This window comes from Echinops telfairi, unplaced genomic scaffold (assembly GCF_000313985.2).
Source record: "Echinops telfairi isolate 266 unplaced genomic scaffold, ASM31398v2 ScPeMD7_7424;HRSCAF=8462, whole genome shotgun sequence".
NCBI lineage: Eukaryota > Metazoa > Chordata > Mammalia > Afrosoricida > Tenrecidae > Echinops > Echinops telfairi.
The window spans coordinates 61484964-61496869 of record NW_022111324.1 but is presented as its reverse complement, the minus strand read 5'-3'; the positions used below and the strand labels follow the sequence as shown (position 1 = coordinate 61496869).

General features: G+C 45.8%; 1 protein-coding gene across 2 annotated transcripts in view; it reads right to left on the bottom strand.

Annotated features, from left to right (window-relative positions):
- Positions 1 to 194, bottom strand: part of SMYD2 (SET and MYND domain containing 2) — a 61854-nt gene extending 61660 nt beyond the window's left edge. For both annotated transcript variants that reach the window (XM_004699890.3, XM_045298220.1), the window contains exon 1: positions 22 to 194. In XM_004699890.3, the coding sequence (XP_004699947.1) occupies positions 22 to 194 (173 nt within the window). The remainder of the gene's footprint in view (positions 1 to 21) is intronic.
- Between the last annotated feature and the right edge of the window lie 11712 nt (positions 195 to 11906).

Below are 11906 nucleotides of genomic sequence, written 5' to 3'. Positions count from 1 at the left end.
CGCTCCGCCCAGACGCCCTACCTGGCGAAGCAGTGCTCGCAGTGGTTGCCCCGTTCGTTGACCGTGAGCACGTAGGCGTAGGCCGGGCAGGAGAAGAGCAAGTCCCCCACCTGGAAGGGCTGCAGGGCCCGCAGCCCCCGGCCCTTGCCCGGGCTGCAGAACCTCTCCAGGCGGCCATCGCCGTCGGCCCACATGGTGGCAGTGAGGCGGGCGCGCGGGCTGCGCGAAGGGGCGCTGGGCTCCGGCTGGGCCCGGAGCGGCGGCTCCCCGCGAGCTGTTATTGGAGAAGCGTCACGGAGCTGCGGGGGGCGGGGTGGGAAGCCGTGCGGCCGCCCGCCCGCCCGCTCCCCGGAAGGGAAGGGACGGCGGCCCCGCCCGGCCTGTGCGCGCCCCCGGCCGGGGGGCGCAGACCCAGCGCCCCGCCCCCGCTCGGACCCTCGCCGCCGCCCGCACGCCTGCGGAGCCGCTTCCGGTGTGCGCGCCACCCAGAGCTGCGCGCCTGTGGCTGGGCTGGAGGGCTTTGGGGGGCTCTGCGACCCGACGGCGCGTGGGGGTCGCCGCTCCCTCCCTGGTGGGCGGGCTGGGGTCGCCGAGGAGAGCAGGTCCGCGAGCGCTGCCTCGACGACCAGCCCCAGAGCTCAACGCTGTGTGCTTATGCCCTTGTCAGAAAGCATGGGAACGCTGACGGGAAACCGGGGAAGAGCTACCGCAGTAGAAAAGTTTGATGCGCGGAGAGCGCGGCCACTGTATTCCCAAAGGAGCCCTGGTGGCGCAATGGTTAAACTCCCCTTGGCTGCTGAAGTTGGAGAGATTTGCGGCACTGGAAACCCGGTAGGGCAGTTCTGTTTTGGCCTATTGGGTCACTATGTGTCCAACGGATGGCACAGCAAGGGCTGGGTGGATTCCCATGGGTGTGCTGGCGATACTTTAAGCTTTCAGGAGACTCGTGGGATGGCAGTTTGGCCTGGGCACCTCAGTGGAAGCTTATTACATGATTACATGGACGGAAGTAGAATGCACGGTCACCTGAGTTCAAGCCTCTGCAGTGGCGTCACTGGGTTGGGGGGGTCGGCTTGAGAGGGGGAGGTGGTGGACTGCACCAGGTGACATTGCCCGAGGGAGTAACACCGAATAATTGTCCATGAAATGCTAATGCAGTTTTTTCAGCAGAAGTTCTTTTTTTTATAAAAAGATGCCAGGCGTTAGGTAAAACAAAACTTTCCATAAGCCCCGTTACGTACGAGTGTGTTCCAACTCACAGTGACCTTATGTATAACAGCAGGAAACACTACCAGGTCCTGTGCCATCCTCACAATTGTTCTTAGGTTTTGAGCCCATTATTGTAGCCACTGTGTCAGTCCATCTTTTCTCCCATTTTCTGCTCCCCCATGCATGAATTTTTCTCCAGAGACTGGTCTCTCTTAACAACATGTCCAAAGTCCACTTGACATCTATCAATACAGTTACAGGCTAAAACTCGCGAGTGTACCTTTTGACCCTCGTAATGTGCTCAGGTCAGACCTGTTATTACCTCATTGAAATGATGCTTCGTGTGGGCTTCTCTGCACCACAAGTACCGGTGCTGCAAGCACACACACTGTTGTTTTCATTCCTGCCTTGTTTTTATAGCTGCTGGTTTTGTCACATGTGCTAGTGTTTTAGCTATAATATACATACGGTATTTAATATATGTGAACCTACATCAGTAACTTTCTTGAGAATGGCGTTGTGATTAAGGAGGAAAAGGAGAGAAAAAATTTTAAAGGCTTCTCAGTGATTAATAACAGAACAGTGTTACTAATAAGAATGGTGTTACATGTTGAGTTGCTAACCACAAGGTCTGCAGTTCAAAACCACCAACCCCACAGCAGGAGAAAGATGAGGCTTTCTGCTCTCATAAGCAGTTACAGCCTCAGAAGCCCAGAGGCAGTCCTTTCCTGTTCTATAGGGCCACTACAAGTTGAAATGAACTCTGCAGCAGAGTGTGCGGTTTGGTTTGGGTTTTAAAGCCATATACAACATAGATCCCATATGATTCGGTGATTGAAATTGATCATAAACATTACTAAGGATTCTTCTGATACCGAGGAAGCAGCCCATGGGTGAGATGGGATGGGGTGTTGTGGCACTAACTCTGGTGACGCCACTGGTACTGTGCATGCTGCAAGGGAAGCAGGCGACCACCTTCCCCTAGGGAACTTAGACGCTAGTTGGAGGCCAAAGTGATACTGTGGCCAGAACACTGCTAGAATTTGCAGTGGGTCAGTCTGCTTGATCACTCACTCATCTTATAAAAGTTCATCACATCATGAGTCAACCAGAGGATTAGCACGTTAGCACATGTAAAGCCCATAGAACCGTGCCTAGCAAATAAGTCATGGACGTACCCTGTGCTGGTGCTGGTGCTGGTGCTGTTACCTGTATGAGGAGAGGAAAATAATGTGTGTTGCACATAGGATTGTGTGAAGACTAAAGCTGGCATGAATGCAGTAATGTGGAAAGAATTTGGCACAAAACATGAATGCTTCATGTTACCCATAAATTGAGATACTAGTTTGGCTAGCTTAGCAAAGGCAAAGATGTATGTGATAAGACTGGTAGAATTTTGAGCACTTCAATAAAGATGCCAGTATTCATGGCAAAATGATTAAGCCCGTCTCTGTGTTAAGGACATCATGGATGCTATTTCATTTATACATTTTAGGAAGCACTGACTGAGTTTATAATGCGTCTTAACAAACATAAATGAAGGATAGAAAAATAAGAAGTTGCCCTGAATCGTGGTGTTAGAGAAGTTCATAGTGTAATGATCACTGGAGTTACTGAATATGGGAACACAGACATTGTCCACAGTGCATTAAAGACGTTACCGTTAATCTTACCCAGTGAGTTCAGGGTTAGAGTTCCCATTCTCACCAAGATTAGGAAATGGAAGAATTCTTTCCCAGGTCACGGAGTAAGTTACAAGATTTGATCTCCGGTCCATGTGCAGATCCACAATGTCACTGCCAACAGGCACAGTTCCGTGGGTGATGTTTAAAGCTCCTGCGTGGCCCAGGCAGTTTGCATTCAATCTCTCACCTAAAAGTCCTGCCGATCAGCTTCCATAAAGATTAAATCCAAGAAATACCCCATTGGGAGTTCTACTTTCTAACACTGTTCAGCTCTCCTTGAATCAGAACCAGCTAGGTGACGACAGGCTTGGTCGTTTTGGTTTGGGTCAAGTGTTACAGTGGTGTGTACGAAATGTTCAGTGGGTGCAAACAAACCAACAGTGATCACACGAGCTCAGGCAACCAGAGGGGATTGGGCCTCCTCTGGATGTGTTTTCCTGAGTCAGTGATGTCTGAGCTGACAGCGAAAGGATCTGAGTAGCCATTTACCAAGAGGAGGAGGGTCAAGCATTCTGAGTAAAGGAACAGTAGGTGCGAAGTTCCGTTGGTAGGAAGAAGGCTGTGGGAAGCAGAAAGATGGAGTCACTGAAACTGAGCCGAGGCGGAAGGCCGTTCAAGATGATGTTGGCTGGTGAGTTGTCCTTGCTGCCCTGTTGTGGGACTTCATTTACTCCGGTCATGCTGGAGTGACCTAAGTCACTTCTGACGATGGTCTTCTAGCACAAGTAAACGTTATATGTAAATAAAAGGATCATCCGGACCCTGAGACACTTCTGAATCCACTCCTTCTACCCAGGCAAGAGGTCGTCACTAAACTCTTGGGCCACCTACTTTCAGAGCGTGATGGAGAGACATTTAAATACCATGCCACTCACCTCTTTAAGCTGTAGAAGCCAACGCCTTTCAGCATATTCATAATTATGTGCAACCATCACCACAGCCAGTTATATCAGAATAGATGAGTTTTTTCACATTCTGTTTTCTAAACCCCATAAAGTGTGGCACAGACATAAGCAATTATACTACCATCAGTGATTTACTCTTTCAAGGATTCATTAAGCAAAATATAGTAACCTGGTTTACATTTTTTTTTGTTTGTTTGTTTTTATTGTTTTTTTTTTTTTAAACATTTTATTAGGGGCTCATACAACTGTTATCCCAATCCATACACACATCAATTGTGTAAAGCGTATTTGTACATCATTTCTCAAAACATTTTCTCTCCATTTAAACCCCCGACATTAGGTCCTCATTTTTCCCCTCCCTCCCCGCTCCCCTCTCCCACATGAGCCCTTGATAGTTTATAAATGGGTATTTTGTCATATCTTGCCCTGTCCGGGTTTACATTTTTATGGCCAGTTCTTTCTCTCTCTCTCTCTGTCTCTCTCTCTCACTTACTCAGTCACTCACTGGAAAATGGTTACAGAGCTCAGGGAACAAAAAACAACACATCTGCTGATTGTCTTCCCAGGTGGCCAGAGCAGGCTTATTCTTGTGGGTAAAGGTGATTGTGATTGGAGCGCACAGGAAAAGAAGCCACCTCATGTTAGAAAAATGCCTGGCTGAACTCAAGTGACTCAAGATGGGAGAATGGCCAGTGAAGCGCTAGCCATGAGTTTAGGAGCTTAAATTACGAAGAAAAATGTGTTTAAAATAAATGCCAAGGAATGGCAGCACCTCAGGCCAGAGCAGACCGATGACAGCACTCTTAACGCAGCTCCTGCCACTCAGCATTCTCACATTCCAAGAATGCCCCTTCCAGCTGCCAGGGCCTTCCTCCTTTTCCACCCCCCATGACTTGGAAGGAATGGAATGGGAAGGGACCTAATCATGGAGAAGTGATATAAAGATGAAGACCCCGATTGCTGACTGTCTCTAACCTAGCACTTACTCATATAACTCATGGGTCAGACAACTTTCCAACCACACCTTCATGCAAAAAAGGGAGCTCTGCTTTAAGGAACTACAGTCTTAGCAATAAAGGAATTCCAATAGACAGTAAACTTGTATCCCATTACTTCTCTGCATGCCTTTCAGTTATTGGGTACAGCACACATATTTACAGTGATGAAGTGTATCAACTTAGAGTGGACAGAGTGAAACTGCCCATGGGATTTCCAAGGCTGTAATCTTTATAGAAGCAAACTAGCCTATCTCCCTCAGAGCAGCTTGGAGGTTCAAACTAATGACCTTTGGTTAATAGCCAAACACTTAACCACTGTGCTACAGGACTCCTCTGCACTGTCATAGTCCCTGTTTAAAGGTGAAAAGACCAACCAACATGTAGACGATGGTGTAGGAGCCCCCAGGGCCTAGTCTCCTGTTGTTTTTAGGTGCTGTTGAGTTGGTTCCAGCTGCGTAGGAGCCCTGTGTGCAACACAACTGAATACTGTCAGTCCTGGCCTTCCTCATTGCTTTGTTTGAACCCATTGTTGAAGCCACTGTGTCGAGCCATCTTACTCAGATGGCATTACCAAGCGTGATGTCCTTCTCTAGAGATTGGTCCCTCCTGACAATCTGCCAAAGCTCCTGGGGTGATGTCCCACCATCCTTGCTTCTAAGGAACATTCTGGCTTTACTTCTTCCAAGACGGATTTTCTCCTCCTGGCAGTCCCTCAGGTGTAGTGAGTTACCCAGTGGTCAGCAGTTTGAAACCACCAGCCACTCCTCAGGGAAAAGCTGAGGCTTCTATTCCAGTAAAGATTTATAGTTTCAGAAACTCACAGATCACCCTGTCGTCTGGGGTCACTGTGAGCGAGAATTGATTTGATATCAGTGAGTCTGGCATAATATATTCTGTATTTTTCACCACTACCATACGTTCAAAGGCGTCAGTTCTTCACTTTTCTTTACTCAGGTAATTGGGTTGGGGCAGGTAAACCTTCACCCTCAAAGTGACATCTTTTTATGGATATCTTTTAGAGGGAGATTTGATTATTTTTTTACTGCAATGTTTTTGGCTGTGCTTTATAATGTACTAAATATCCAGAGAAGAAATGTCAGTGGCCCAGAGGGCAAGGTCAATAGTGAAGGGAAGAAGAAATGGATTAGACATTAGGAGCTGATTGTGGATCCAAGTAAAATGTAATCCTGCTAACGTCCACCTCTTCCCTGTTTATCTTGCTGTTGCTTATTGACCCAGTGGTGAGGATTTTTTGTTATCTTCATGCTAAGGTGTAATCCGCATCGAAGGCTGTGGTCTTTGATCTTCTTTATTGAGTTTTTCCATAGCCCTCTTCACTGTCAGTTAGCATTTTGTTCATCTGCTTTCCACAGACTGTTCATAATCTTCCTCCAATCCTGATGCTGCTTTCTTCATCTCGTACAGCTTCTCATATGATTGTTCAGCATACACGTGAACTAATCAGCTCAGAGGATACATTCATGGCGCACACCTTTTCTGACTCTTAACCATATCCCTTTGTCCCAACCCCTGGACTCTATAAATGTTGTCTTAATAGGGTCTTGCAACTGAGATCAAATTAATTATCTTGAAATGGAAAGTATATGCTGGATGCTGATTTTCAGCTCCTGGTTCTTAGAGTTGTGATGAAATGAAATTCTGATGTCTTAAATCATCACATTTGTGGTCATTTGTTAGAGTAGCCATAGGAAATAAATACAAACCATAGCACAAGATATGTGTAATAAGCATTTTAACAAGGAGTTATACAAAGTGCAGGAAAAAGACTTCATAGAGGATCTTACAGTTTAGCATCTTTAGAAGAGTAGGGATTAACTGAAGGAAAGAGGGCTCCCCAAAATAAATTTAAGAAACTGAAGGTGAATATTTATTGGAGTTCAAAAGAATTTGACAATCCAGAAAACTAATGAATAATCAGATCAAAAATGCCGTGTGCCAGGTGCAGTTTGAAACAATTTCTTTCTCTTTTTTTTCTAAGCAATTTTTATATGTTCTCATTTAATTCTCCTAGCAATATTGTACAGATGGGGACACTAAATCACAGAAGAAGTGACTTGCCTAAGTGAATGGCGAGGTATCCGAGCAAGGCCAGCTGACGGTAGGATCCATGTTCTGGGCCATTGTACAGCACTATTTGTCCAGCACTAAATGCCTGCCTGGTTAAGCAGTTGGCTGCTAACTAAAAGGTCAGCAGTATGAAACCACCAATCGCTCCACAGGAGCAAAGTGAGGCCATCTGCTTGTATGAAGAGTCCAGCTTGGGTAACACTATGGGAAGTTCTACTCTGTCCTTTAGGGTCACGATTCATCAGAGCCAACTTACAGCAATGACTTTGGTTTTGAATATATTAAATAGTCCCGGGAAGACATGTCACTGCCCTGAAGGACAGGGTCAGCAGTGAAAGAAGAGAGGGATGGGGTTGACATGAGTAAATTTTAAATGGAGGGCCCCTGGGGTACAATGGGGTAAGCGGTGGGTTGCTAGCCAAAAGGTCCACAGTTTGAACCCACCAGACACTTCTTAGGAGAAAGATGAGGCTACCTACTGCGGTAAAGATTTACAACCTCAGAAACCACATGAAGCAATTCTACTCTTTCCTGCAGGGTTGCTATGAATTAGAATTGACCGTATGGCAATGCATTTGAGTTTTGTTTGTTTATTTGTTTAACTTTTAAATAACAGGACCTGGTAATTGGGGTGGAGGAGTACAGGGAAAATCAAAACATGGAAAATATTTCAACTGACATGACGTCTGTCCAATCTCTGAAGTCCGTTTCTTCCCTCACCTTCGACCCTGTGTTCCAAAAACAAAATCGTGTTAATTCTTTCTTTACTGAATTCCTTATTTAAGCTCCCTTTGTTCTTATGCCCCTCAGCTCCTCTGGTATCATATCTGAATTACAGCAATAGCCTCCTAAATTGTGTCAGGGGGTCAATTTTGAAATATTAGCTAGGGGTCATGCACACACACCCTGCGTTGTCTTTTACCCCTTACCATTGCCCCATTTAGTCAGTGGCATTGATTTGGAGGAGAAATGAGTTCACAGATTAGGAGTGAGAAAATAATTATACTTTAAAAGTCTAGGGTTTACCACCTGTAAGATAATTGGACAGTCTGTTTCAGTAGGGCCACACAAAAGGGATGATAAATCCAGGGTGTGGTATGGCACTGAGGAATCACATAACTATCCCCTAGTTCTTTAATATTTCTCCCCTTACTATTATGGTTTTTATTAGTTTTACCTCATTAATCATGTTAGATTTGTGCATGTTCATTTGCATATTTAAGATTGTTCAGTACATAACAGTCAAGAGAGATAACCCTTCAGAAATAGTAACAGGAGTAATGGGTCTCTGAGGGTATGGGAAGAGAGTAGGGAAAAGGTGGGGATGGGGAGCTGATAGCATTGATGACTGTATAACCCCACTTAATGGGGTCAAACAATAGAATTGCATGTGAGTTTATATATTGGGTTGTGTAAGATATGGCAAGAAAAAAAAAACTTATAGGGGAAAAAAAAGAACTAAGGGTTCCTGGGGAGAATGGTGGTGGAAGGAAGGAATAAAGAGAAGCTGATATCAAGTTCAAGAAAAAAGAAAACATTTTGAAACTGATTGTGGTAGCAATTGTACAACACTACTTGATGTGATTGAACTGTGGAATGCTTTGAGATCTAGAAGAGAGCCCAATAAAATTATTTTTAAAAATCATTTTATTGGGGGTGTCTTACAGCTCTTGTAATAATCCATTGTGTCAAGCACATTTGTACATATGTTGCCATCATCCTTCTCAAAACATTTTCTTTCTACTTGAGCCCTTGGTATCAGTTCCTCATTGTTGTCCTCCCTCCTCTACCTTTCCACCTTCATGTACCCTTGATAAATTATAAATTATTATTATCTTCATATCTTACACCATCTGCTGTTTCTCTTCACCCATGTTTCTGTAGTTCATCACCCTGGGTGGAGGGGTGTGTGTGATATACATTGATCATTTTGATAGGTTTCTCCTTTCACCCTCCACCTCCGCACTACCCTCATTGTATGGCTACTCCCATTATTGTTCCTGAGGGGGTTATCTCTCCCGGATCCTGTGTGTTCAGAGCTCTTATCTGTACCAGTGTACATGCTCTGGTCTAGCTAGATTTGTAAGGTAGAACTGGGGTCATGATAGTGGGTGGCGTGGGGGAAGCATTAAAGATAGAACGATGTATGTTTCATTGGTGCTATACTGCACCCTGGCTGGCTCATCCCTTCCTTGTGAGGGGCCGTCCAATTGTCTACAGATGGGCTTTGGGTCTACACTCTGCCCCACCCCCTCATTCACAATGATATGATTGTTTGTTTTCAGTCTTCTGATACTGATCCTGTCGACACCTTATGATCACACAGGCTGGTGTGCTTCTTCCATGTGGACTTTGTTGCTTCCCAGCGATTTAAGCCTTTAAGACCCATGTGCTGTATCTTTTAATAGCTAGGCACCATCAGTTTTCTTTACCACATTTGTTTATGTGCCCATTTTGTCTTCAGAGATCTTCTTGGGAAGGTGAGAAAAATTGATTAAAAAAAAAAAAGATTATTACACACAAAAAAATTCTAGGGTTTAAATCCCAAAAGCTCAAAATCTGAGGGGGCTCCAGGCTCCAAGCACAGCAAATTCATGATAATGTGGGAACATGGACGACCCTGCCTGCCTGGATGGATCCTCCGATTCCGGAGTACAAGAAGACTCAGAGAAAAAGGCAAGAGATGTTGGGGTGATTCTCTAAGAAAAGAATGTCCTTAGGCTCCTTCGAGATGGAACCCTAGGGGACTGAGGCAACATAACAGAACTACCCCCCCCCCCATAGGTTGTTGGGATACAGAACAGAGATAACTTGTGTCCCCTATTTTCAAATAGCCGACAGTGTTCCCCTGTGTAATAGCAATAGCTGTGTGGGAGAAAGGCCTGAGGCTGCTTAGAAATCTCTCCTAGGAAGTGGGACGGAGAGGGAATCCCCACACACCCATGTTGTGAACTGCCCTTAAGTTAACCCCTGACTCAAGGCAACCCTATGTACAGTGGGATCAGACCATTGGGATCCATAGGGCTTTCATTGGCTTATTTTCAGAACTAGATTGCCAGGTCTTTATTCCTGGTTTGTCTTATTCTGATAGCTCCACTGAAACCTGGTGATCGTCATAGTAACATACAAGCTCCCACTTTATTTGAGGTGCGTATTAGCCAAGAGTCCAACCTAGGGCTCCCACGTGGAAGATGAGATTCTACCACTGAAGCACTGTTGACCCATGTACCCCAAACCCTAAAATAGGCCGTGAGCCACTGTGGATGGGAGCAAGATTCAATCCAGCAGACACCTGTTCTGAGGATGTCCGAGGACCAGATGTTCTCACCCACCACCAGACACTCAATGCTCTTGCGCCACATGTGCCCCCAAACCCGAGAAGTAATCCCTAAGGACTGACTGGCTTTATACCTATTTGTACCACCCAGGAAGGTTAGGGCTCATGGTGGAAATCATTAGAGTTCTTTAAAGACATGAGTTTGTAGATGAGCTTTCTCTGTTCTGTCCTTCCCTGAGGCTTAGATCTTTGTTGCTCTTAAATGCATTATCTTAAAACACCTGCTTTCATCCCCCTACTGGGCATATACCCAGAAGAAGCAAGAAACAAACCAAGGCCAGACATCTGCGCTCCAGTGTTCATTGCGGCACAGTTCACAATTGCAAGGAGTTGGAAACAACCCAAATTTCCATCAACTGACGAGTGGATTAAAAAGCTGTGGTATATACATACAAGGGAGTACTACGCATCGCTAAAAAGCAGTGATGAACGTATGAAGCATATCTTTGTATGGTAAGAACTGGAGGAAATCATGCTAAGCGAAGTAAGTCAAGCACCAAAGGACAAATACAACATGAGTCTGCTGAGGTAAGCTTTAAAAAAAAAATTCAAAAGGCATAGGGAAAAAGCTACTGTATACAAACATTCCTGGGGTGAGGACCAGGTAGTACGGCAGGGACCAGACCAAATACAGGGATACATATGGTAGACAACTAAAAAGGAGGTGGGGAAAGGAAAATAAATAAATAATAAATGAATGAATGGATAGCGGGGGCACAGGGCACTTAACCCACACAAGGGGAGGGTATTGTTTATATCTCCACAGGGAAAGAGGGACCAGACTTCAACCCAGTGATCCAAGATGTGAGTGCAATATGCCAGCATGGAGTAGGGAACCAGTGGAGAGGTCTGAGGGGCCGGCCCCAACTCCAACTACATGGACACCTGCCCCTCCCTCCAGAAGAATTTATTTCAAAGGACGGCACTGAATCTGCAGCTGAGAGAGAGGGACATGTCTGATTGGAGCACACGGGAGCAGATAAAGGGGGAGGAGGAGAGAGTGGAGCACATCCTGGCCCACCAAGCCTTGAGGACAATGTTCCCGCTCAGAGCAGCCAGTCCACAGAGAGGACCACATGGCTGGCCCCACTATGAGACATGAAGTCCCTCACTGACCCATAGCCCTACAGGGGACTACACCGGAGACACAGTGTGGGAATTGCACCAGATCTGATCCCACCACACCAAGGCAAAACACTAAGGGGGTGCAACAACAGCAAGGGAATGGAGCGGCAAGGTCCCCAGGGAATGCTGAAGGTGGACTCTGGGGCCAAGGTGTGGTGCCCCAACAGACTACACTGGAAAACACTCCTAAAGGCCAACAAATAGTCGAACTAACTACAAGCTTTTCTTTCTTGTTGTGTTTTGTTTTTTGTCATTGGTTTGTTGTTGTTTTGTTGTATATTGTTGCTTGGTTTTGCTCTGTCTTGTTTTTGTGCATGTTATTATCTCCGCAGGTCTGTCTAAAAAAGATAGGCTGGATGAACAATCTGGAGGAGAAAACAACGGGACCGACAGTTCCGGGGGGGCACAAGGGAGAGGGGGAGGTGAGGGGAAAGGTACTGGTGTTAACAAACCCTGGACAAGGGAACAACAAGTGATCCAAATCGTTGGTGAGGAGGGTGTAGGAGGCCTGGTAGGGCGTGATCAAGGGTAATGTAACCAAGAGGAATTACTGAAACCT